Source organism: Anopheles coluzzii, chromosome 2 (genome assembly GCF_943734685.1).
Source record: "Anopheles coluzzii chromosome 2, AcolN3, whole genome shotgun sequence".
Classification (NCBI taxonomy): domain Eukaryota; kingdom Metazoa; phylum Arthropoda; class Insecta; order Diptera; family Culicidae; genus Anopheles; species Anopheles coluzzii.
In genome coordinates, this window is record NC_064670.1 from 94,200,135 (window position 1) to 94,226,963 (window position 26,829).

Genomic DNA, 26,829 nt, shown 5'->3' on the forward strand with positions numbered 1-26,829 from the left:
AATAAAAATTTCAACCGAAACTCGGCAACACAACATGCCGAGAACATACGTTAACACAGCTGTCACCGAGCTTGTCCGTCAAAATAACCGAGATTTCAGCTTTACTGTTTGGATTAGCCGAGGCTCGGTATTTTATCTGTCATTCGCCATTCTGTTAATCTCGTGTTAATGAAACGAAAACCTTTCGGAGTGATGTTGTGATGTAAAAGTAAAAGTGTAAAAATATAAGTGAAAATGAGTCTGTCAGCGTGAAAAAAAACCGAGTATCAGTAGCGTGCGATCGAGCACGGGTATGGAACGGGGTTGGGGTTAGGAAACTCCATCAGCGCACGCAATCGGTGCTCTTCAGAGCGTCGCTCGGAGCAGTCCCTATTGAAGGATCAGATGTGGAAGTTAATCCGATTGGTTCAACCTTAGCCAGGCCGTTCAGACTTCCAGGATTCATTTCCGGTCACCTACACGAGTAAGTAAGTATCAACACTCGACCACGTAAAATCTAAACAGGGTTCACTCAGACTTGTTTCACTCTACCCGCTTTACAGAACCGTGCCTGTACCAGTGCCCGCTCCTTGCCCGGCTCATTTTCCTGTACATATACCACATCCAAACGCTGTGCCCCATCCGGCGGGTGTACCAATGCCTGTCCCTACGCTTCACACCAGAAATCTCATAAGAATAGGGTGACTTTCTGCCGTCCTGCTACACTAAGGGGCACGATGGTGACATCATGCTGCAGAAGGTGTACACCGGCCATCATCATAGGCTCAGACTGCTATGACTATTTCTCCCAGTAAATAATATTGTTTATTTATGTTACCTAAATAAACCCACTTGATACGCAAATAAAACCACTAAAATAAAGATAAAATGTTTTTATATTTAGCCGAAATCTCGATTTGCTCTAACCGAAAATCTCGGTTAAACGTAAACGTCAAAACAAAATGTCATTAACCGAGATGTCGGCAACAGAAATTTAACCGAGATTTTGCCGAGATCTCAGTTGTGCAGATCTCGGCAAAAATTAACCGAGATTCGGCAAAATTTTTTAAGAGTGTACACTCTTAAAAAAATTTTCCGAATCTCGGTTAATTTTTGCCGAGATCTGCACAACTGAGATCTCGGCAAAGATCTCGGTTAAATTTCTGTTGCCGACATCTCGGTTAATGACATTTTGTTTTGACGTTTACGTTTAACCGAGATTTTCGGTTAGAGCAAATCAAGATTTCGGCTAAATATAAAAACATTTTATCTTTATTTTAGTGGTTTTATTTGCGTATCAAGTGGGTTTACTTAGGTAACAAAAAAAACAATATTATTTACTGCGAGAAATAGTCATAGCAGTCTGAGCCCATGATGATGGCCGGTGTACACCTTCTGCAGCATGATGTCACCATCGTGCCCCTTACTGTAGCAGGACGGCAGAAAGTCACATTATTCTTATGAGATTTCTGGTGTGATGGAAAGCGTAGGGACAGGCGTCGGTTCAACCGCCGGATGGGGCACAGCGTTTGGATGTGGTATATGTACTGGAAAATGAGCCGGGCAAGGAGCGGGCACTGGTACAGGCACGGTTCTGTAAAGTGGGCAGAGTGAAACAAGTCTGAGTGAACCCTGTTTAGATTTTACGTGGTCGAGTGTTGATACTTACTTACTCGTGTAGGTGACCGGAAATGAATCCTGGAAGTCTGAACGGCCTGGCTAAGGTTGAACCAATCGGATTAGCTTCCACATATGATCCTTCAATAGGGACTGCTCCGAGCGACGCTCTGAAGAGCACCGGTTGCGTGCGCTGATGGAGTTTCCTAACCCAACCCCGTTCCATACCCGTGCTAGATCGCACGCTACTGATACTCGGTTTTTTTCACGCTGAGAGACTCATTTTCACTTATATTTTTAGGCCGCAAATACACGACGCGCGTTTTCGCGGGCGCGTTCAAACGCGTATAACAGTTCCGCAGAGATATCCAGCTGAGCATCTCTGCGTTTCCGCGGTAGCGCGTTCGAATGACATTTCATTTCTATGGCTGGATTGTTATACGCGCGTCATGTATTTGCGGCCTTACACTTTTAATTTTACATCACAACATCACTCCGAAAGGTTTTTGTTTCATTAGCACGAGATTAACAGAATGGCGAATGACATATAAAATACCGAGCCTCGGCTAATCCAAACAGTAAAGCTGAAATCTCGGTTATTTTGACGGACGATCTCGGTGACAGCTGTGTTAACGTATGTTCTCGGCAAGTTGTGTTGCCGAGTTTCGGTTCAAATATTTATTTAACTGATATTTCAGTTTTAAATGGTACTGATTTTCGGCTACTGGGATTTTTCAACTGACATATCAGCAAGAATCGAAAGAGCCGACGGATTTCGGCAGTATTTTTAACCGAGGTCGTGAAATATTTTTAAGTGTGTATATAGCCCTCTAACTTTCTGAGCAAAAATCTATATCAATGGTCGTGTGGTCAGATACGTGGGTATCAACACCAACGACCATTATTCGAATCTCACTTGCTTCAGTACTGGTGGTTTCTGTTGGAGTTTAGTATTTAAACAAGCGTATCGCCGTTCTAGTTCTAGCGATGCATAATTTCAATGCGACACCATACAACAGTACAGAGGAAATGAGAAAACTCTCCTCCAAGCGATGAAGCTCAACTGGTTGGGGTATCCCACCAACAGAGTGCGCCACCATCTTTTTCGCTATTTTTAGAATGCATGAGTCGTTTGCCGTCTGCTAAACGAAGTCTTTCTATATTCCGTTTAGGTAGAGAACTTGAGTCGTTTAGAAGCCGTTTAGTGGTCGTTTAGTGGATTTGTGGCACTTGGGATATCAGCAAGAATCGAAAGAGCCGTCGGATTTCGGCAGTTTTTTTAACCGAGGTCGTGAAATATTTTTAAGTGTGTAGATAAAAAATGACCACCAGCTAGCCTACAACGTTGTTTCGCAAATTGTTTGGAAGTATCTGAACACGCAATACTGTTCGGAGTGTTTTAGTCGATGCACTATCCACAAATTTGTCGAATTACGAAACCTCGAATTATGCCCTGCGATTTTTTTTTTATTTGTCGAAACCTGAAAATTTTATAATTTTTACATGATTATGAGGCCAAAAATTTCGCGGCCACGGAATTCCGCATGCTGAAAATGTATGGATACGACAGTTCGGGAAAGTTGCCGTTGACACTTTGTACATAGGTTTGACAGCAGACGGGATTCCGTGGCAGCGAAATTCCGGTCCGTGTATTTTCGTGACATTTATTGGACCATTATCCGTGGAAATCGATTAACCGGCATCCGCCCGGTCCCGAGCTGCCCGGATAATCGACGTTCTACTGTATCTTAATATCCCTTTTAGACTTGTAGCGACCAGAGCGCCATCTAGTGCGTACACCTAGAATAACCGACCAAAAATGTTTAACGGGCTAGTTAGGCAGGGACTGCACACAAAGCTAGTGTAGGACAAACAGTGGCAGCATGCTTCATCGCAGCTATAAAAACGGTGGCCTGCTCCATACACTTTCTCTCTCGTCCTAAACGTTTCAAAACCGACACGCGCATATTCGTCCGGCTTAACCAATACACTCTCTTCTCCAACAACACTCAACCGAGTAACAACTGTTTTCACGTCTCTCCCGAATTCACCGTTCCGCGGCTTAGCGCTAGAAAAATTACGAATAAATCGAACTCTTGTGAAACGTAGTTCGCAAAGCGTGTTGCGTATTATTTAAAAAAGTAGAGACCACATTTGTGGCGCCCCTAAAGACTGAAAGCTTGAGATCTCGTTACACCCCATTTAGGAGTCGTTTAGTGGATCTGTGGTGCTTGGGAAAACATCACTTAGAAAAAAAAATGAATTTCGAATCAAGCCATTCGTCGTATAAAACAATTTCCAGCCGATTACGACACCGAGGAGCTTCGGCTTCGGCTTCAGAGACTAGACGATTCCGAATCCTGCCGACGATTCCGAAATGTTCGGAGTCTTGCCTTCTGCACTCATCACTACTCCGAACGATAGAAAATAAATGTCGGCTCTGCGCCATATAGTCGAATTTTGTCCATTGGGAATTGCCTCACACTTCTCCCACTCGCACCTAAACACTTCCACGAATGAGCCGAAACGTCAAACGACGTGGTGTGCTAGCCTCCCTTGAACTTGATGCAATTTTTCGTCCTCCTGCGCTCACCATTGGAAATGCGAGAGCATTGCGGACGATTGTAATCAAAAAGTGTGTTTTTATAAGTTGTGTTTCGCTATAAAGTGTTGTGTTTTGCAGGTGAGTTAATAGAGTAGAACAATACTTATTAGTATACCCTGTGCACAACGATTGCAAATGTCCACGAGGTTAAGTTTTGCGTAGGAAGCCGGGTGTTTTTTTTGTCTAGCTCTTCTAGTCTACAGCTTTCGAGTATCTCCCCAAAAAGCGATAAGCATGGGTGCACTCGTGGCCGCATGAAAGCGATAAGCGAGAAGAGAGGTTTTCTTAGCAAGAACATTCTTAAGCAGAATACGCAGAGAAGGCGTGCGTGTATCACATTATGCAAGCTAGATTTAGGAGAGCCGTTCCGTGCCACTTCCTCATCAGACGGCAGAGTGACACACCGCATGACGACACACGAATTCTATTCGCGTACTTCCTCTAATTGAGTGTACTTGATCGTTTTTTCCTCTCTCTTTTTTTTGGCAACCATCGGTATATTTATGAATCTTCGCGCAAGCTAGACAGTACTGTGAGCAGAGACGATGGTGACCGAGACGATCAAGGAAGAGCCGGTTGGTGCCGGTGCGGAAGCGACATCGAAGAAGGCCGCGAAAAAGGCAGCCAAAGATGCGGAGAAGGCGGCAAAGGTAGGCAATGGTTGGCGGTGTTGGCTCACCTTGCTGGAAATGTTGCTCCAGCATTGCATCATTGCCGGTTGATAGCGAGTGCGCATGTAATAACATCAAACTCATTCCCCTCCCCCTCTCTCTCTCTCTCTCTCTCTCTCTCTCTCTCTCTCTCTCTCTCTCTCTCTCTCTCTATCTCTCTCTCTCTCTATCTCTCTCTCTCTCTCTCTCTCTCGCTCTCGCTCTCTTCAATCACAGAAAGCGGAACATAAGGCAGCGGCAGCAGCTGCGGCCGGTACGGGGGGAGCTGGCGCTGACGACACCGGTGCCGACGGTGTCGACCAATCGGCAGGCCGGTATGGTACGATGCCGATGATACAGAGTGCCGAAAAGCGTGCCGAGCGAGTGTTTGTCAACGTGTTCGATCTGTCCCACTGCCAGAAGGATGCGCTGGTGTGGGTACGGGGCCGGGTGCACACGTCCCGCTGCAAGGGCAAACAGTGCTTCCTGGTGCTGCGCCAGCAGAGCAGCACCGTGCAGTGCCTGCTGGCCGTGAACGAGCAGGTGTCGAAGCAGATGGTCAAGTTCTCCGGCAGCATACCGCGCGAAAGCATCATCGATCTGAAGGCGAAGGTGGTGCCGGTGGAGCAGCGGATCGAATCGTGCACCGAGCAGACGCTCGAGCTGCACGTGCTGGAGCTGTTCCTGCTGTCGGCGGCCAAGGCGCAGCTGCCGCTACAGATCGAGGACGCGTCGCGGCCGGAAAAGTCGGACGATCCGGAAGCGCTCAAGATTCGCGTCAACCAGGACACGCGGCTGGACAATCGCGTGCTGGATCTGCGCACACCGGCCAACCAGGCCATCTTCCGGCTGGAGGCGGGCGTCTGCAAGCTGTTCCGCGACGTGCTGACGGCGAAGGGCTTCACCGAAATACACACGCCGAAGATCATTTCGGCGGCCAGCGAAGGAGGCGCGAACGTGTTTACGGTTAGCTATTTTAAAGGTACGTGTGTGCGTGCGCACCGTTTGTTTGTACGACTGTTTATAAAGTTCTTAATGAGTTTATTTTGTGTGGTAAATTTCACAGATTCCGCTTACTTGGCCCAGTCGCCACAGCTATACAAACAGATGGCGATCGCTGCCGACTTCGACAAGGTGTTTACGGTGGGGGCCGTGTTCCGGGCGGAAGATTCCAACACTCACCGGCACTTGACCGAGTTTGTCGGGCTGGATCTGGAGATGGCGTTCAAGTACCACTACCACGAAGTGCTCGACACGATCGGCAACACGTTCACGGAAATGTTTAAAGGATTACGCGACCAGTACGTGTAGCAAGCGCGCGCCTAATGTTCCAACTGGCAGACCTGTTGACGCGTTAATCCGTTCTTTTCTTTTCTTTTACAGCTACGCGAAAGAGATTGCCGCCGTCGGGCAGCAGTACAATGTGGAACCGTTCAAGTTCCTGGAGCCGCCGCTGAAGCTCGAGTTCGCGCAGGCCGTCGCGATGCTGCGCGAGGCGGGCGTGCAGATGGACGACGAGGAGGACCTGTCCACGCCGAGCGAGAAGCTGCTCGGCCGGCTGGTGAAGGCCAAGTACGACACCGACTTCTACATCCTGGACAAGTTCCCGCTGGCGGTGCGCCCGTTCTACACGATGCCGGATCCGGCGAACGCGAAGTACTCCAACTCGTACGACATGTTTATGCGCGGGGAGGAAATACTGTCCGGCGCGCAGCGAATACACGATCCCGAGTATCTGATCGAGCGGGCCAAGCTGCACGGTATCGATCTGTCGAAGATTGCCGCGTACATCGACGCATTCCGGTACGGGTGTCCGCCGCACGCCGGCGGCGGCATCGGCATGGAGCGGGTCGTGATGCTCTACCTCGGGCTGGACAACATCCGTAAAACGTCCATGTTCCCGCGCGACCCGAAACGATTAACACCCTAAGGTGGTGGTGGTTAGTCGTCGTCGTCGTCGACAAAAGCGCACACATTCGGCAGTGCAAAGAGAATTGGAAAACCCCCGTTTGCTGTTACTTAAAAGACAGACACAAAAAAACGCGCCCGAGGGTGGATTGGCTTGGATAAGAATATCGAAAACGACTGATTGGCAAAACAGGCAAACAATGCAACCACGAATGCTAAGGAATAAAAAAAGGAACAGGAGGCAATAAACCTGCACCAATAACTTACACAGCCTTAAATGAAGAAGTTGGTTCACTGAAGTAAGTGCCTCCCCCTAGAAGGGATGAAAGTTCGAAAACAACAACAATCCGAAAGCACAGCAGCGCATGCTTTGTTTTGAAAGTAATCAGCCACTGGGTTACTAACATCAACATAGTCCGCATGGCTGTGTTGGTGGGCAGTAGTGCAGTACAGCTAGCCATGTACGTACATGCGCCGTCCGCATGCTTATGTACCCCGCATGATGCATTAAAGGACGCCAAACAACAGGTGCTCATTACCCCCCCCCCCCCCTCCCTTACACACCCAAGTTCGGCAAGGGGGCCATGGGAATTCTGTAGTTTAGTATTAGTCCATAGGCATGCGTATGTGTGTGTAGCTACACATAGAATGACAAGCATCAACCCGCACACTAATGCAAACTCCAGCTAACACCAATCAAATGTGTGTTTGTGTGTTGGGGGTTTTGGGGTGTAGCGCGATAAGGTTTTGGATGGGGAGTGGTGAAGCTTAATCAAAACAAAAACCCTTCTGGGAGAAAGGATGTACCATATCGTCGTCCTCACGGCATAACCGGTCGCGTGCTCATGCGAACCGGATGTTTCACTCAGTTATTAGGAGATTGTGTCAATCGTGAGCCAAGAGTGCATATATTACGACAAGGTGTCACTGTTACTTATGACTGTGGGTGTTTGGCTGTGTTTTTTGTGCTGCTAGTGTGCCCTTTTTTTCTTCTAGTGATGTGATAAGATAGGCGAGAGCATAGCAAGTGCAGAGCAACAACACTCCAATTAGCAACAGCTCTCTTACAGCTCGACAAGCAGTAGATAGAAGAAATTTCGTGTGCCAATAAGTGTGTAATAATCTATCGTACTATTTTATCTACACTTCTTGCCTGTGCGATGAGTGCGGCCAAGACGACCATTCTTCAAAAATTAACTGCTCACACGAGCGACGTGACGTCGCTCGATTTCTACGGTAATGCGCTGCTGGTGACAGGGTCAAGGTAAGACGCCGCCGGATCGATCATTATGCATTAGGGTGCAATTATTTTTACCATTTCCCCCTGTTCCTAACCTGACCCCTATGCCCTTCCAACGTCTCCCATGACTCCCATGCTAATGAATGCTCGAAAAATATGGCACCGCTCGCTCACACACTCATATGCCATTCGTGTATCAATGATGCACCGAGGATCGATCGGCTGTTCTCATCGACTTCGGGGTTTAATTATTCATCATTTGCTTTCAAACCGTTAGAATCGATATTTTTGCCATTTTTCCCGCCAATCCATGCCAAACCACCACCCGGGAAGATGGTGCAGGTGGTAATGAGGTAAGGTGTGCACTGGACACCTGGCCGCCTTTGTTTCGACTGTTTGCTTAACACAGTAGGCTGGGAATGCTTTCTGCAAAATAATGTAGAAGAAAGATGTCACAAATGAAAACAAATCAAGGAAAAAATGGATTTAATAATTTCTTTTAGCTTAATTGCTGTGTAAAAAGTTTAAAATAACATTATCGAGCGAATCAACTTCAATGTGTTTCCAATTGTCATGCACACACCCGATAACCATCTCGAAAGGTCCGAGCTTTTACCGGTGATGATGAGTTATGGCATCGGTTGGCACACATTAGGTTCATTACCGTCACCACCATGCTGTCCTCCTTCCCACTGTGTCGTCTGTATTAGTGATGTGCTCTTTGGAGCCCACCCAGGACTCCGATCTGACTCTGGCTATTATTAGTCCGATTTCGACTTCATCAAAATCTGAACCACTAGTTCCACCCCGAGTTCCACCCCGGAGTCGTTCGGAGTCGCCCGGAGTCGCCTGGAGTCGTTCGGAGTCGTCTGGAGTCGTTCGGAGTTGGCCGGAGTCGTCTGCAGTCGTCTGGAGTCGGCCGTAGTCGACCAGAGTCGGGGTCATTCGGAGTCGTCCAAAGTCGTTCAGAGTCGGCCTGAGTCAACAGGAGCCGTCCGGTGAAATGTGATTGTGATCAGGCATTTTGTTTTTTGTCTTTCAATTTGCGCGTGCACTTCGTATACAGGCCTTTGTTTGGAAGGCCGACTCCGGACGATTTCGACTCCAACTGATTCCGGATGACTCCGAACGACTCCGAACGACTCAGGGCAACTTCGGGAGATTCCGCACGACTCCGGATAATGCTGGGCGGACCTACCTTCCGGTGTCCATTTCCGAAATTATCGAAGTCGACTCCGGATTTTTGCCAACTTTACCCAATACTAGTCTGTATGTGCTTGTGAGCTTTTCTGAGAAATAAGTGCCTTGGGACGACGCAATTGCTCGTGACTAATGCATTTTCGTTTATTTAACTCTCTCTCTCTCCCCCCGATACAGTGACAAAACGGTGCGTGTGTGGCGTTGGGTGGCGGGTAGCGGCTACCGGGAAGAACCATTCTCGCCCCTGCTCGGCCACCGGTACGGAGTGACGAGTGTACGTGTGTCGCCGAAGGTAAGTAGCAACAAAATGCACGTGGCGGCGGTTCACAGGAACACATTTAGGTACTGGCGCTCCGTTGGGTACTGCTCCTCGAGCAGCCGGTACCGGTACGAGTACCGGTTGCGCTTCTCGACCTCACCGAGCTCGTGGTACGTCCGCGCCAGGTACACGTACACATCCTTTGCCTTGCTGTAGCATTCGAGCTTTTCGAACATTTCGACCGCTTCCTCGAACGTTGGCAGCATGGTCGTGAGTTGCTGCAGTTGTGCCGTGGCGGCGGCCTCCTCCCAAGCCTCCTCCCCATCTGTCGCCCCGTGTCGCTCCATCTCGACGAGCGTACGGGCAAACAGGAACAGTGCACGGGCCCGATCGTACAGCGGCCCGTTGGCAAGGATAGTCTCCAGGCCGGCTTTCAGCGCAGCGAACGCTTGCTTCGGTGCGTGCAGGTGCGTCAGCAGCAGGTACGCCTGGTGCAGATTCACCAGCGCCTCCTCGTACTGTAGGTGATACTTTTGGGCGTACATTTGGGCGGCGTTCAGCTGGTTGAACGCTTTCGCCTGCCCGTTGTGGATGTGCACGTTGGCGGACAGTAGCAGCGCGCGGATGCGCATCAGCGGGGCCAGCGCTTCGTCCGCCAGCAGCTGGGCGAGGAATGTTTCCGCCGTGCCAAAGTCCTGCCTGCCCAGCGCGACGTGCGCGAACTGGAGCAGGGCCAGGTGCGGGTCGTACGAGTGCAGGTGCTGACATTCGGCGTTCGCTTCGGCAAACCGACCACGGTAGAGGGCACGCAGCACGCTGACGTAATGGTCGGTTAGGTGCCAGTCGCGGGACTGCGGGTACCGCGGGAACCGTTGCTTGGCGTGCTGGAGCACTACGAGCGCGTGCCCAAACTCGCCCAGATGTGCCAGCCGTACGACCAGCGCACAGAGCACCTGGCAGATGCCGTTCCCGTTGTACGTTTTGTCGAGCGATTTCAGCTCGACGTTAAGCAGCAGCTGGGCGCAGAGCGATGCCTGCTCGTGCTTGCCGTACACCGTCCAGAGTGCGGTCCGTTCCGCAATGCCGGTCGCGACCAGGTCCATCATCGAGCGCTGACAGTTGAGCAGATCGTTTACCATCAGCAGCCCGAACAGCTCCGATGGGCGGCGGCCCGCAATCGACCCTTGCCGCAGGTGGGACAGGATGTGCAGCGAGGTGGCATGGAATAGACTGCCGCTGGTGGTTTTGTCCGGCAGCGGCATACAGTGGCCCTCCAGGTGGGACAGCCAGGCGTGGGCCAGCTGCAAACAGGTCGGGTCGCCATTTTCCTGCGCCAGCATGACGCACTCGCGCAAACAGGCCCGGGCCAGCCGCGGGTGCCCGAACTCGGCGTGCAGGATGGCCAGGTTCAGGCTGGAGTACTGGTAGTCCTTCCCTTCCGATGCGCCCGCCGAGGTGGCCGGCGGTGGTGCACCGGCCGACGGGGTGCGATCGAACACGCGCTGCAGCGCATGCACCGCACCGAAGAACTCGCGCACCCGCACGTTGTTCATGTAGCTGAGAAAGTAGGCCTGCGAACAGTGCGGCCGGTCGTGGATGATTTCGTTCAGCCGCTTCTGCAGCTCCTTCGGCGGCAGTGCCTTCGCTTCGTTCTCCTTCAGCAGGGCGCTCTGCTGGGCGATGAACAGCTCCGACTGTTTGACCGACCACTTGGCCGAGTGCGATCCATGGTCGGAGGGTTCGATCGGGGTGTACTGGTTTGGCGGCGGCTGCCGGAAACTATCGCTGTCGGTGTAGTTCGCATCCGACCCCGGCTCGAGCCGGATCGTGTGCATGCCCTTGTCGTAGTACGCAATCGTGGCCAGGTACAGGTCCTTCATCTCGTGAAAGCTCATCCGGTCCATCGTGACGAACACTTTGCGCAGGTACAGGCCCACGATGCCGATCTGAAAGCTGGCCGTATTGTCCATGATGAGCTTGTCGATTTCATTGTACAGATCGAACATCACATCGATGCCGACCGTTTTTAGCAGCTTCATCAGCTTCTTAAACTCCTCCAGATGCACCGGATGGACACCGTACTCCGGGGAGAGCAACAGCGCGTACAGCTCCTTGTACGGCAGATCGGGGTACTGGATCAGCTTCAGCAGCAGCATGCAGAACCGCTTCCGGTCGCCCGCACTCACCTCGATCTGGTGCGGCTGCTCGGCGTGCGCCTGCCCGTCCGTGACCGTTTTCTTTAGCCGCAGGTACTCCTGGATCAGAAACACGACGATCATTTTGTGCGGCGTCAGTACGTCCATCTTGCCGGCGGTCTGGTTCGGCAGCCAGAAGCACACATTTTCCGAGTCTTTTTTGCTCATGTTGACACGGTGGAGGAGATGTGGTGTTTTTGGCGTGATACAAAGGGGTGCTGTGGAGCTTCGGTACTTTCTGGTGTGTTGATAATGGTTTCACTGAAACAGTTTACGGGGTAGAAGGTGTGCCCATCGGGTTAGAGCCATCGGGGACACGCCAATAAGCACGAAAAAAAAACCATAACAAAAGCCCCACGGGCGGGTTGGAATGCGTACCGTTGCGTTGGAAACCGGCGTTTGTTTTGTGTTGTGACGTTTGGCGCGATTGCGCTTGACGGCAATGACAGCTGGTAAAGGGCTTCTTGCAATACAGTCAGGTTAGGTCAGGCAAATTTGAATTTTGAAAGAATGGATTGGAAAAACTGATTTTGTTTATTCTTCTTTTAAATTTCTTTTATGCATTCACGATTATTTCAGCAAACGATTGCTCAAATATTGAAATCAAGCGGCGCTATTTGAATGGAGGCAAACAAGCAATAACGTTGCCTTAATCCAAATTCCCAAATAGCCAGAATTGCTTAAGCAGCTCATTTTGGCACGCTAAAGATCGCTGCTCTAATTCGCCTTTTGCAGTAGATAAACAGCAACAAAGTTCTATGTGGGTCTTTCAAACAGCGCCTAAGCAGCTTCCTTATGCCACGATGCCAGGGATTATTTTTCTTTGTGTTTTATTTTCAAGCAAGCGTCATCGATGAAATAAACAACAAGATTTGTTTCGTTTAAACACATATGTATATTTTTAAATCCTTTGTATTGATGATTACACAAATTTTTACACAATTTACTGATAATTCACAATCACTTCACTCAATATTCATTCTTCAATTAACGAATCTAACTTGTGCAGCAGCAATGAGATTATTGGCGGCGTCCGTCTTTGACACTTTGACAAGAGCTACCTTGTACCGATGTCATGCATTAAAAAGCTATAAAGTTCACCCAAGTTTAGTACCCTTTCTTAACAAGCCTTCAAGTTCCATCATGAACCCTACGCATAGTGCTAATCAGCCGCAAAGTTCCAAAGAGTACCATGTGCCTATTACGAACCGAGCTTCTCCGGCAGGCCACGCGAAGGTTTGGCCCTCAGCAAGAGTTGCAGGGTTGTAACGGAGGAGAAACAAACAGCAGCAGAGTGGACAGAGTATTTGATACTTTGCCTACTAACCAGTCCTTCCCGCTAGTTGCTTCTGATCCAAGGTTGGGAAGCCTATGCAGACGGAAGGGGGTGTTTGGCTCGGAAATCCAGGGTCTCTGTCCTATTTCGGATGTTTAGAATTAAACCTCTTTACTCCAAGAGCTTCTGCGTTTGAATCCTGCTTTATTCAAAATATGGCCTACTTTTATACTAAAATTATCCTCCCAAGTTTACCCGAATATCCGTTCGGACGGGATAATTCGTGTTTCCAGAAACATCTTATTTTGACTTGGAAGGATAAACAATGGTTACTACGATTAGATTGGTAAAAAAAGAAATTTAGAATCGCGTGCGTAACATTCTCCCCACCATAATTCATCCCAATGGATTATGCTATATTGGCCGCGATTCATACATGCTGGTAAGGAATCTACACCTCTACCAATTAAGAAATGGAATGGTGTAAGAACCTCTTCTTCTTCTGACGTTAGCGGCAAATGTGTTAAAGGTCGCGAATTTAAAATGGATTCGATCTGAATTAAAGTCGCTCTTAAAGTTTCTGGTGTTGGGTGCCGCGTCTTCCATTCAGTAACCATATGTCGCAATGCTTTCTTTATGTTTTGAATCAGACGTTCCCAGGAACCTCCGAAGTGCGGTGCTGCAGGCGGGTTGAACTTCCATTCTATTTTATATTTTAGTGCAGCCTCACGTCCCATTCTTAGATCGATATCTTCGACAATTTTCTTTAATTCTTTTTCTGCGCCAACAAAATTTGTACCGTTGTCACTGTACAGATGTGTTATCTTTCCGCGGCGATGAAGGAAGTTATTCAAACACACCATGAAACTATCGGTGTCCAGTTTCTCTGCTAATTCCAGGTGTACAGCTCTTGTGCTCATACAGGTAAATATCGCTCCCCACCGTTTCTCAGTAGAGCGCTTAACGGTCACATCTAGAGGACCAAAGTAATCTACTCCTGTATGTAGAAATGGAGGATTGTATGGATGCGTTCTATATGTTGGAAGCGGTGCCATGAGAGGTGCTTTAGGAGTAGCGGTGTTCAAAATACATCTTTGGCAGCAACTTTTCACATTTTTTAAGACTGTTCGTAGATTGATAATCCAGTAATTTTGTCTTAAAACTCCTATTACAACATTATCTGCCTGGTGCATATATTTCTCGTGGTAGTCTCGAACGAGAAGTTTCACAACACGTGACCTTTGGGGTAAGATAATTGGCAAACGCGCGCTGTATGGCAAGCATGATGCATTTTCTAGACGGCCTCTTGATCTTAATATTCCTTTTTCATCTAGAAACGGTACTAGTGTTCGAATGCTGCTTTTGTTCGAAATCTCCTTTCCTTTTTCGAGAGATTCCATCTCTTCAGGAAAACCTTCCCACTGAGCTTTTCGCAGTAATGAGAGTTTAGCCGTTTCCATGTCCCTGTACGATATGGTTCGTGAAAAATTGCTCCGGTTCTTCAAGAAATCGACGTATTTTTTCATAACTGTTTGGTGCTTCAGCAATTTGTCCCACGATGAAAAATAGTATTCTGGAGCAATTGTTTCTTTGTGCACGGTAACGAGGTGCTGTTCCACAGCTACTTCATGTACTCCAGGCCAGTCGCGTTCATGCTCTTGTAAAAACTGTGGGCCATTGTACCATGTCCACGAATTGCTGGTGATTTTCGTGGCAATATCGGCTGGATTATCCTTTGTGGATACCCATCTCCACTGGTTGGCACTGGTTGTGTCCAATATTTCACTTACACGATGCGATACGAAAACTTCATACTTTCTATGTTCGCTGTTAATCCACGCAAGAACAGTTTTCGAATCACTCCAGAATATTGTACGACTAATCTTTAATCGAAGCTCTTTAATTACACTAGCAGTCAATCTGGCTCCTAAAACTGCTGCTTGTAGCTCGAGTTTTGGTATTGACAAAGCCTTCGTTGGAGCCACTCTAGACTTTGCTGCAACTAGTCGTACGACAAAGCAACCATTGAAATTGCTTCTTGCATATACGGCTGCAGCAAATGCTTCCTGTGAAGCGTCTACAAATGTGTGGATTTCAACTGGATTCATAATTGAAGCAACAATTGGTCTTGGGATGGCTAAATCTTTAACGCTGGTGATCATTTTAAGCCATTCGATCCATTTTCCATGCAAACTATCAGGAATCTGCGTATCCCAATCATTTGTTGCGGCGTTGATAGATTGCATTAGAATACGTCCCTGGATGGTTATGTGACTAATGAGGCCAAGTGGATCATATGCACTCATTACGAAGCTCAAAGCTTCTCTTTTGGTTGGCTTCTTTTCCAGATTTATCCGTCCAACATCTACCTTGTACCCGAAGCAATCTAATTGTGTGTTCCACTGGACACCCAGGATCTTCTCGACACACGAATCTTTTTCCTTTATATCGACGATAGCCTTCACCTGATGTCGTTCTTGAGGAATAGCTTCCATCAACTCTCGCTTATTCGAGATGAAGTTTCTTATATGGAATCCACCATTTTCGTGAACCTGAATCACCTCAGTCACCGTTTTGATCGCCTTTTCCATGGAAAAGAAACTATCGAGGTAATCATCCACGTAATGCTGGTTTCGAATTGGTTCAAGTGCTAACGGGTACATTTCACTATTCGCTTCCGCATTGCGATTTTTCACTACCTGCGCACATGCCGGTGAGCAAGTTGCTCCGAACGTCATAACCTGCATGACGTAAGTATCTGGTGTTCTGGTACTATCGCCGTCACGCCATAAAATTCGCTGCGCATCTTGATCTTCCTTCCGAATTTTCACTTGGTGAAACATCTCCTTGATGTCACCACACACACAGATGGGTCCTTCACGGAATCGAAGAAGCACTCCAAATAAAGATGCCATCTCGTCTGGACCAGTTAATAATAGTGAATTTAGTGAAACGCCGTTGACTTTTGCTGCTGCGTCAAATACTAACCTCGGCTTTGGTATCGGCTTATTTTTGTTTACTACCACAAAGTGAGGAATGTAAAATATTTTTGGTGATTGCCGTTTAAGGTCTTCTTTCGTTAGCTTGCGTATGTATCCTTTCTGCTGGTACTCTTCAAATGTTTTGCACAGCCAATTTTTCAAACCAGGGTCCTTTGCTAGCTGTTTCTCTTGCGTTGCTAGGCGACGGAGCGCGTTGCTATAGCTGTTCGGCAATATGACGTCATCGTCTCTCCATAGCAAGCCTACTTCGTATCTACCATCCGTTTTCTTCAGTGTTTTCTCGATGATGGTCTCCGCTCTCTCTAATGCTTGAGATTTTACTGTTTTCACCGGTTTAACGCCAAACTCTTCGGTGGAAAAATATCGTCGCATCATTTCAGTCATCAAATCCTCGCTCTTGTGAATCATTAAGTGATTTGTTTCTGATAGACATATTTTGTCGATGCCAAAAATCAACCATCCAAGTTTGGTTTTAATCGCCATTGGTTCTTCCGGTCGTCCCATCTTTCGACCAAGCGGCATTAAAAGATGACTGTGGTTTAATCCAATCAGCACAGTTGGACGAGCTTTCTGGTAGTCGGATAGCTTGATGCCTTTAAGATGCGGATAACGTGCTGCTAATATGCTGCCAGATAGCGTTTGACTTGGCAGTTGTAGATTTTTCACAGTCCGTATACCATTAAGTAAATGTTCTTTTTTCTCGTTCACTCCTTTGATCATGCAGCTCACTCTTCTGCTACAGTTTTCCTGCACCGATAGGTTTTGTGTCCATGTTAGGGTTAATGGATCGGTTACACCGTTTAAGTGCAATTTATTTGCCGTATTCTCTTCGATGAGTGTTAAAGATGACCCGGCATCTAAAAATGCGTACGTTTCTAACGTATGATTATTGTTTCGCAACACCACTGGAACAATCTGGTAGTAGACATTTTGAATTGTTTGATGGTAATTCATCCGAACTGTGTCTCCAGTGTGCAGTAACTGATGATGGGTTTCTCTGCATCCTTGAATACCGCATTCTCTAGCCGCATTGCAATTGTTCTGGCTATGATTATTCGATGTCAAACATGCTTGACACTGCTGGCTGTTTACCACTATTTCTAGCCTTTCATGTACCGGAATATTCTTAAAACGTTCACATCGATATAGTGCGTGAGAACCCTGACAACATGGACATGGCTGGAAAAATCGTTGAACGTTCCGCACACGTGTATTGAATGGTCTTGTTTGTGTGTTCATCGGGTGAGAATTATGAGGTTGTGGTGGACGATTCATCGGACGATTGTTGTTTATTTCCGCTGGACGTTGTTGATTTGGCGAAAATTGAGGACGATGAAAGTTTAAAGGTTGTCGAAATCTTTCATTCCTTTTCGGCAATTTTCTGATATTTTCTGCTATCGGATAAAGCCATTCACTAAAATGTTCAAGTGTTGGTATTTTGTTCTTTTTCTCAAGGCTAGACTTAAATTCGATCCATTTCAATTGTTTATCGGTCGAAAATTTAAAAATTAATTCATCCACTAAACGATGGTCTTGAAGGTATCCCTCTTTTTTAATGGCTTTGAGGTTGATGATCATGTCTTCCAAAGCATCTGACAGATCCGGTATCTTCATCTGGTTCTCGACTCTAACCTTCAATACTTCTCCAAGTAAATCTTGATACACTTGTTCTGGTCTCCCGAACTGTTCTTCTAATTTCTTCATAATGATTGGAACGTTGTCTGGTTCGAGAAACAATCGACGAACACATCTTTCTGCTTCTCCTTTCAAAGCATGTTGTAAACGATTTAAGTTTTCTACATTGCTGAAACTTCCTTCCTCGGTGGTTTCTTCAAAGGCACGTTTGAACTTCGGCCAATCTTTTGAAGTACCATTAAAATTTGGCAAACTATTGAGGGTCATGCGCTTGATATGAGTTGATGAGGTCAAACCACTCATTTTCAACGCTTCAATTAGTGCCTTTAGGGTTGTATCCTGATTTGTTGATTGCGAAATTTCCATATACTCCGCCCTATCGTTTCTGCATTTCACGCAAACAAATTCTTCATCTTCATCGGGCAATCGTATCACCTTTACGCATGAAGCGTGAAACCAACGGTCGCATTCATCGCAGCGTACCATATCATCAATGTCATCTGGCTTGGTGCACAAGCGACAAGCACCTTGCTCATTTTCAACAAAATATAATCTTCTGCTCGCCATTGTTGAAAGTTAGTATATCTGTGCAGCAAAGAATACACAGATCCCTTTCGACAAGCAGAAAAATTATGTCTCCGACACAACAGACTTCTAGATCGAATGCTTCGTAGAGAAAATTCTCACAGGAACCGATAGCTTCGAAAAAGAAATTTTCTGTTAAATCTTCTTCCGTCTTTCAAGAACCGATAGTTTCGAAATCGTAATTTTCCGCGAAATCTTCTTCCTCTCTGGAGCCACCAAATATTACGAACCGAGCTTCTCCGGCAGGCCACGCGAAGGTTTGGCCCTCAGCAAGAGTTGCAGGGTTGTAACGGAGGAGAAACAAACAGCAGCAGAGTGGACAGAGTATTTGATACTTTGCCTACTAACCAGTCCTTCCCGCTAGTTGCTTCTGATCCAAGGTTGGGAAGCCTATGCAGACGGAAGGGGGTGTTTGGCTCGGAAATCCAGGGTCTCTGTCCTATTTCGGATGTTTAGAATTAAACCTCTTTACTCCAAGAGCTTCTGCGTTTGAATCCTGCTTTATTCAAAATATGGCCTACTTTTATACTAAAATTATCCTCCCAAGTTTACCCGAATATCCGTTCGGACGGGATAATTCGTGTTTCCAGAAACATCTTATTTTGACTTGGAAGGATAAACAATGGTTACTACGATTAGATTGGTAAAAAAAGAAATTTAGAATCGCGTGCGTAACAGTGCCTGTTAAAAAGCTCCATAGTTCCGTAAAGTACCGTCTATCTCTTAATCAGCCACAAAGTACGACATAGGAACGATTTTTCGTTAAACAGCCCTAAATCAGCTATAAAGTACGAGCTGGCTGTTTGGGTTGCATCTCACGGAGTTAAATTCACGCATAAATTAATAAATTTTAGTTGTGTACTAAACAAACTACAGTGGAGCGCCGTTTATCCGGGCTTCTCGGGACTTGACCTCGCCCGGATAAGCAAATAACACGGATAATGAGTAAATTGATATATTTTATCACCAATTCCTGGTTATGTTTTGGAATTTTTTCTTATTTTTTGATAAAAATAACCCAGTTTTTACTTACTTCATGTTTTACCAAACAGAATATTTAAAATTTGCCATGCATTATAGTGTTTTTGTAATGACAATGTGCTCTTATAACCGCTTTTTCAAATATCCTCCTCATAACGCAATGTCACTTTTGTATTGAACTGTCATTTCTCAACAGCACGGATAAACGGAAAGCCGGATAAAAGGTACCCGTATAAACGGCGCTCCACTGTACTATCCAAGTGCCACAACTCCACTAAACGACCACTAAACGGGTTCTAAACGGCTCAAGCTCTCAACCCCTACCAACATTAAACGGCTTTGAAGGCATTCAGAAGGCATTTAAGGCCTTAGTCGCCTTAGAAGGGGAATAAAGATTTCAACCGAAACTTTCAAGGCTGTAACGGGTTGTCTTCGAAATATTTCAACTTTTTGATTCAACGAGAACAGATAGCTTGCCGCCATCTTCGCTTGTTTATATACTGGTTTTGCACCCTTACTAAAGTAACTGCCAAATAGAGCAGTGACAACGCTTTTGGTTCCGAACCGAGAAAGCGTGTGTTCAAATCCTGATTTTTATGATCTTTTTTCTGTGCTTATTTCTTTTTTTATTAATATTTTCTTGCTATAATTAATATAAACAAAATTTTTGTGAAGCAAAATTAAAATAATACCTTTTTAAAAATCATAATGATTACACTATGTTCACCCTTCATTATTAGGATGGGAGAAATATGTATTTAATTTCTCCTTTTATTAGAGTTATCGAAATGAGTTTGATATATTAACACCTTTCAACGGGTTGGTCTTTAACAACCGAATAATGCAGACCATCTTTAATAAAGTGAAATAGCTCAGAGCTTAACGCAAGAGAACATAACACGTAAATCGTGCTATCGAATCTCACGCTCATATCTGGGAACACTACAACAGTGCAGTGCTGAAGACGCTTGTAAGGTTTTCTTTTGACAGTTGCAATTTCAAATGAAAAGCGAAATTTTTCATTGACATATTTCAAAGGCATTTAATTACTGCTAAATGCACTGCTGATCGCCTTCAATTCGCCGGCGATTACAAGGCGATTAGAAGGCATTTAACCGAAATTTGCGGGTAGGGACCTAAAAGGAATCTAAAAAGGCTTCGTTTAGCAGACGGAAAACAACTGATGCATTCTAAAAACAGCAAAAAAAAGCTGGTGGCGCCATCTGTTGGTTTCTTTGCGGAGCTTTCTTCGCTTTGAGAGCTTTTTCATTAGATTAGATATTAAGTTAGGCGAAATATATTGTAAGAAAAAGGACAGCTAAATACTAACTTATCTGGCGCCACAACCGCATTGCGGTCTTGGCATGTCTCAGGAGTGTCAGAAACCGATAAATGCTGGGGTACATTGTCCGTACTCGCTAGATTAATTTCAATTTTCACTAGCGCATCTGGCGGCTGACCGAAGCATTTTGCCAAACAATTTGGAGCCGCTTCAGAAAATATGTTATTTTTCGATGTTTTGTACTTAAACTGGACACACTGCAGCAGGGCTCTTTCTTTCGCCAGTTGGTAATTCTTTTTTAAGTTAAAACAAGTTTTTTTTATGCTGTCTTATTAATTATTTTTTCGTTAGTAACGCTAAAAAATCCTTGTTACTTGTCGTGGGCTTTGACGAAAGAGTGACCTTGCATCTTTCGCTTAGCCTAGATCGAGATCCTTCGAGAATGCTTTACCCGATCAGTGGTAGACGTTGACCACACTAAACACTGTCTGTGTCGCCCTCTTTCGGGAATCATAAGAAATAACACATCGCCAGCGAATCGACCGTTAATAATAATTAACAGGACTGGAAAAGCTTTGTAATTGATAGGTAAATATGTTGTGAAAGTATTTCAGCCATTTTCGCATAAAAACGGTGAAGAAACTACTTAAATTTGAGATGACCATTCCCTCGATGACCAAAAAAAGCTTCCCCCAGCCGCCGCCAGATGTCCTAATGGAAATACAAATTACATTAGCGAGTACGGACAATGCACCCCGGCCTTAACGGCCTCGCGTCTTCGTCTGCCAATCCGTTATCCCGACCATTAAGGCGGATGCCTCCACGCCATCCTACCACCTCAATTTGGGCCTACCACGCTTCCTTTGTGCTTGTGGACGGCATATAAAGACTTTTCTTAGAAAGACTCGTTTTTACTATAGATATTTAATTTTCTAATCCTTTAACCTTAATCTGTGGCGCTTGGGTATTTACTAAATATAACGGTTTTTTTTTTGCGCGTCACTTTCTTCACAGGGAGCCGTGCTTGCATCCGCTTCTGTCGACGGTACAGTGATACTGTGGAATCTGAGCAATGGCCAAATTTCAAATGTGATCAATCAGGAGGGCGGCGAAGCGATCCGGGCCTGCATCTTCAGCCCGAACGGATCGACGATCGTAAGCTCGGACGACAGTGGTTCGATTTGCATCTGGGGGCAGGATAAAAGCCTGAAGGGGTACGGTTTTCTATTGGCGATTATTTTGGTCGTGCTTTTCTAACTAACATTCTCTCTCGTTTTCCAGCCATGTAAAGGTACACGATGAGGCCGTTCATACGATGGCGTTTTCAAGCGACTCGGACATCCTGCTGACCGCATGCACGTTGGGCAATGTGAGACTGTATGCTGTTGAGAATGATTTTGCTGGTACGTTCACTGCAGGTCATGGCGTTGTGCATTTATCAATAGATTGTGTCTCTTTCTTCGCAGGCGATCTCTCGTCGGCAGACTGTTCGATCGATGCCGCACATGATATGGGAGTGCTGTCGGCGGATTTTTGCAAAATTGTCCACACGGATCGTAAGTGCCCTTGCTAAAGCCATAGTTTTGAGGTCACAATTTCAATGTACCTCTTCTTCTCTCCCCTCGACACCACCGATCAGCAACCGACAAATGTTCGCTAATTTACACGGTCGCTACGTGCGGCACGGACCATTACATCAAAATCTGGAGAATCTATTTTATGCCAAACAACATCGACCGAAGCCGCCGATCGCGGCTCATTCCCACCAGCCCCCAGGAACACTTTGCCGGCCAGTCGACCATCTACAGTACCGAGGTGATGAATGCTAGCTGCGTGCAAACCATATCGGCCCACGGTAGCTCCGTCACCTGCGTACGGTAAGACCCGTTCGAGCGGTTAGGCACTGAAAGGATTTTCCTACAATGGGGGCGCTGTTTCTTTTTTTTTTTGCTACGGGTTTTGGGTTGCTGTAGGTTCAATCCAACCGGGACGCTGCTATTTTCCTGCAGCCTGGACAAGACGATCAAAATCTGGAACCAGCAGGGCACGTGCCTCAAGACCCTGTCGGAGCACCTGCGGTACGTCAACTGTTTGGCAATCAATAGCGATTCGACGGTGATCGCTTCCGGGTCGAACGATCGCACGATCGTGGTGTGGGATTTGTCCAGCCGGCTAAGCGTCGGCTCGCACATAACCGGCATACGCTCGCTGCTGTTCTCGTTGGCGGTGAAGACGTCCGAGATACCGCTCGAGTTTATCTGTCCGATCACGCACGAGCTGATGAAGGATCCGGTCTACGCGGAAGGTAGAGTTTTGGGGGGAGTTTTCTTTAAAAGGGCATTTTATCGCTATCGCTAATATTGGAATATTAATATAAAGTTTCTTTATTGTTCACTTTCCCCACATCTCAGACGGTTTCACGTACGAACGGTCCGCAATTAGGGAATGGTTTTCCCGCGAGAAAGCCGTCTCGCCAATGACCAACCTGGAACTGTCAACAGACGAGCTGTTGGAAAATGGCAAACTGAAGCAGCAGATCGAGGACTACATGCGGTCGCTCGACGTCGAATCGGGAGCCGGGATGAACAATTCCTAAATCATCGTACCAACACCAACCAACAGTCATACCAACACCAGCATTTTAGCATTTGTGCCTTAGCTATATAATCATTTCCAGTTTTGCTAAACAAAGAGAGGTTGTAAAAACACGTGACCCACACACGTTTGCTGTTGTAATGTAATTTTTATTGTAAAATTTCTCGTTTTTTGCTACATAAAAATGTTACCATCATCGATTGCACACTGCAGCACATTGTGTGTTGTTTTTTTCAAGCAAGGCAGCAATCGATAAAGCACCTGCAGTACAGTTGTCCTCCCGCTTTCTCTCTGTGTGCCCCTCGTAAGGGGGCGATCCAGTGCCGGTGTTGTGCGATAAGATGTGCGATAGTGCGACTACTCTCGATACCTATTGCGCCACGTTAACACATCTAGCGATCCAGCAAACGCACGTATGCCGCTCCTGTTCTGATCACCTCGGAACACCTGATGGGTTCCCCGCTCTCTCTTTCTCTCTCCCTCTCTCTCTCCCGCCATGTTCCAACTGCTACGACGTGCTAAATCATTGTACTTTCGTGCCGGTATTAGAGGCAAACAACTGCAACCACACACACCTGATAAGAGACTTTCTGCCGCCCCTGCATCCCCCATCTCACCGTTCCATCCTATTTTGTAGTCTCTCTCTCTCTCTTTTTTTGCCATACAATCAACTCACATTGTAATACCTCTCCCCAGGGGTACCCTCACGTCGTAACGAGAGTGTGTGTGGTTGAAATAAATGATATTTTAAGTGCCTACAAACTTGTTGAACTAAACGAGTCAGGGAAAAATATGAATTTATTGTTGTTTGCTGTGTTTTTTTTTTCTTTTCTTTTTCTTCTTGCTGCCCGGTACACGTGGGAAGGAAAGTCACAGTAATGGCCGATCGTATACCTACACAATAATTGGAGAGCACGAGAGCACGTGTGTTTTCATTTTAAGAGAAATAAAATTAAGGTCATCATTAAGCTGCATTATCATTTGTCCACCCTGCTATTTAGGAAATAGATTTTTATCGAATTTGAGGTGCAATAAATGCGGCATTCTTCTTCTGCGTCATATGGCGGTCACATGGCATGGTCCATCAATGCGAGAGATGAAGACGACCCCCCCCCCTTTAATGACGCAACGTTGACACCTCCGGCACGTTGCACGTTGAATATCGAATTGTACATAAAGAGAGCAATTCCATGACAGTGAATTATATCCCTACTGTCGACGGATAGCTCTCTTTATTTTCATATTCGATTGCGATCCTGGTACGATCGAACTGGGCAACCATCATCACCACCGAGAAGAGAGCTACTGCGTACAGGTGTCTGCACTATGCGTACAATGAGCTATTGATCGCTTACATCATCGCACGTTTGGGATGTGAATCCCGTAGCCCTTTCCTGTACCGTACTCTGTACTCTTTTCAACCCCGCAGAAAACGTGGCCGCCCCCAGGTTATTCTTAATGGCAACCTATCCGAACGATCGATGCGCAAACCGTACTGTTAATACACAAACAAGATCGGTCACGGACCCTCTTCTCAGTCCACTCAGTTGCGCGCACGTGAAGCTGATGCGTTGCGGGTCCGTCCGCCCGTCCGTGTGCCCGGATCGATGAGCAAAAGATGGGCTTGCTGGGCTAATATTTACCTAAAAAAACAAAACAGAACCCCCTTTGCCACGGCAGCCACAAACTGTACACACATACGGGTGCACGCACACAGTCACACAAGCACACACGCACACATACAGTCACTTTGGTGTCACAACGAAACCAGCTTGCTCCCGACGCCAAACGATCGCTACTGACCGGTTGGTTGGCTGGTTGGATGTGGTGACATGACCACCGCTGCTTCCCTTGCACGGACAGATCCAACGACGACGACGTAGGCACTCTAGGTGACATCGTCCCACCCCGCAGAGCAATGTGACTTCGACCACGTTTCGACACGAAATGAGCTGACGTGCCGGTGCGATAGCTTCCTATAGCCTTCCGAAAGCGGGACCCTGCTGCTCTGCACACAAAACCACCCCGTTCGTGTACGGTACAGTGGAACCACTTGTACCTCCCTCCCCCCCCTCCCCCGTGTACCTTTTTGTATCAAAAAAAACCCCCACCCCGTCGTCTGCCACCGAAAGGAAGGAGCTAATGGTTCACGTCATCATGGCCGTCTCCCTGTCTTCCTTTCCTGTGCCTCGTGGCCTATGGCCAAGGGTAAAGAGGTGCTTCTGCAACGCTAGAGTGTATGTGTGTGTGTGTGTGTGCGAAAAGAACAAATATGTGATAATTGATAAGATATCGCTCCATGCCGGCACACTACGCTCGTACGTACTGCTGCTGCTGCTGTCTGTGTCTGGGGTCTGGTATGGTGAGGCTCTTTGCTAACACCTTGCACAGGGCAACACCGTCTGTGTACTAATAGCGGGCGATCTTCTTACCTGACGCGATCGTCGTGCTGCTGCTGCTGCTGGTGCTGTCTCGCTTCCTACTAGACGAGCGAAACTTGTGCGGCACACGACACTACACAACACTGCACAACTACTCTACCCGTAGAGCAAGCACTAACACACACTCAGGGTACTACTAAATCGCGCCAACTGGGTAGTGTAGATGCTGGAGCTGGAAAATGGTGTTATCTATGCAAATACATGCACCCTCTATTCGTATTGGATTGTTTTATTGTTGGCTTTACGGTGCGAAGCGTCTGCGCATCTCTTTGCGCTCCCGGGAGCGAGGGGGAAGCAGTGGAGGATTACATTCGAGGTGCTGTCGAGATAAAAAAAAAACAGCTAAGCCGTTGCAACAAATTGTACATTTGGTGTTTTACAAAGAAGAAGCTTAAAGAGATGGAAATTTCCAAACAAATTTGTAGCAAGAGCGATTGGAGGAAGTGGCTACTGATCGTAGAGTAATGATATGATCCTTCCTATATGATCCTGTTTACGCAAATGCAAACAGGTGTTGATTTAAATTGGAAATGTTATTAGATGATTTCCTTCGATGATCAACTTCAACTTCCTAATGTTGGAATTGAATATTGAACGATCGTTCCAACGAAATGATCAATTATGTATGATCAATTTGAGTAAGGGAATGATATGTTAGATGGAATGATTATTGAACGATCGTTCCAACGAGATGATCAATTATGTATGATCAATATGAGCAAGGGAATGATAAGTCAGATTAAATTTGGAGATTTATTGTTTGAGGTTACTAACAATAAGTCAGATTAAATTTGGAGATGTATTGTTTGAGGTTACTAATAAAACGATCTTTTTTACATGATCAACTCCATCAGTTGCTTATAAAGTGGAGTTTTATCAACTGTACTCTATGGTCTTCCCTAACGATCACCTTCACAATACGTTATGGTTATACAGTGGAATGTTGTTGATAATTGAAGTTACATTACAATTAATAAAAGCCAATGGTGATGGTGCGTGTATGTGTGTTGTGGTCGCTATATACATAATGTTTCCCCCAACAGCATCTTCACACCTTCAATCTCGGGACATTTCCTTTGTTCTTCGTGCGCCCATTATGTTAGGTGGGATCTTTACAGAAGTACATTTGACAATTTTAAGCCACGAAAAAAAACGCTCCCTCCTCTCTTCCTTCCCTTCCTCGTTTCGATCAGAAAGGCAAAGAAGGACAAGCCAGAAAAAACGGAACAAACCGAAAGCGAAATATTGATTTTATTTCGACAAAACAAACAGCGATCTTCAGGCGCAATATACTCGACGCTCGTGTGCAGGACATTTCGGGAGGGAGGGGGGGGAGGGGAGCTACACAGAAAGGGTTACCAGAGGGTTACACGAACAAG

The 26,829-nt window shown here is 46.5% G+C and overlaps 3 protein-coding genes and 2 long non-coding RNA genes across 6 annotated transcripts in view; 3 read left to right on the forward strand and 2 right to left on the reverse strand.

Annotated features, from left to right (window-relative positions):
• LOC125906856 (uncharacterized) overlaps positions 1-26,829 on the forward strand; it is a 264,465-nt gene that overhangs the window by 182,497 nt on the left and 55,139 nt on the right. The window lies entirely within an intron of this gene.
• Positions 4,108-7,037, forward strand: LOC120948026 (aspartate--tRNA ligase, cytoplasmic). Its single transcript, XM_040363996.2, has 5 exons — positions 4,108-4,279; positions 4,726-4,851; positions 5,089-5,833; positions 5,918-6,152; positions 6,235-7,037. The coding sequence occupies exons 2-5, from the start codon at positions 4,747-4,749 to the stop codon at positions 6,779-6,781; spliced, it is 1,632 nt and encodes a 543-aa protein (XP_040219930.2). The 5' UTR covers positions 4,108-4,279; positions 4,726-4,746; the 3' UTR covers positions 6,782-7,037.
• On the forward strand, positions 7,514-23,221 carry LOC120948028 (WD repeat, SAM and U-box domain-containing protein 1-like). Its single transcript, XM_040363998.2, has 8 exons — positions 7,514-8,023; positions 9,377-9,491; positions 21,429-21,628; positions 21,696-21,817; positions 21,881-21,970; positions 22,054-22,291; positions 22,388-22,719; positions 22,826-23,221. Exons 1-8 carry the CDS (start codon positions 7,920-7,922, stop codon positions 23,008-23,010), a joined length of 1,386 nt encoding a protein of 461 aa, XP_040219932.2. The 5' UTR covers positions 7,514-7,919; the 3' UTR covers positions 23,011-23,221.
• Positions 9,498-12,314, reverse strand: LOC120948027 (anaphase-promoting complex subunit 5). The gene has a single exon (XM_040363997.2). It carries the CDS (start codon positions 11,819-11,821, stop codon positions 9,524-9,526), a length of 2,298 nt encoding a protein of 765 aa, XP_040219931.2. The 5' UTR covers positions 11,822-12,314; the 3' UTR covers positions 9,498-9,523.
• Positions 23,249-25,073, reverse strand: LOC120948029 (uncharacterized). Its single transcript, XR_005750907.2, has 2 exons — positions 24,813-25,073; positions 23,249-24,652 (listed from the first exon to the last, which is right to left on the reverse strand). It is a non-coding gene; the product is annotated as an uncharacterized LOC120948029 (long non-coding RNA).

What these genes read in the sequence shown, in the direction of transcription:
- LOC120948026 (XM_040363996.2), top strand. Translation starts at nt 4,747, where the DNA reads ATGGTGACCGAGACGATCAAGGAAGAGCCGGTTGGTGCCGGTGCGGAA. An exon ending in ATGCGGAGAAGGCGGCAAAG is followed by an intron (nt 4,852 to 5,088) that starts GTAGGCAATGGT and finishes CTTCAATCACAG; the next exon opens with AAAGCGGAACATAAGGCAGC. An exon ending in TTTAAAGGATTACGCGACCA is followed by an intron (nt 6,153 to 6,234) that starts GTACGTGTAGCA and finishes TTTCTTTTACAG; the next exon opens with CTACGCGAAAGAGATTGCCG.
- LOC120948027 (XM_040363997.2), bottom strand. Translation starts at nt 11,821, where the DNA reads ATGAGCAAAAAAGACTCGGAAAATGTGTGCTTCTGGCTGCCGAACCAG.
- LOC120948028 (XM_040363998.2), top strand. Translation starts at nt 7,920, where the DNA reads ATGAGTGCGGCCAAGACGACCATTCTTCAAAAATTAACTGCTCACACG. An exon ending in CAGGATAAAAGCCTGAAGGG is followed by an intron (nt 21,629 to 21,695) that starts GTACGGTTTTCT and finishes CTCGTTTTCCAG; the next exon opens with CCATGTAAAGGTACACGATG. An exon ending in GGATCCGGTCTACGCGGAAG is followed by an intron (nt 22,720 to 22,825) that starts GTAGAGTTTTGG and finishes CCCACATCTCAG; the next exon opens with ACGGTTTCACGTACGAACGG.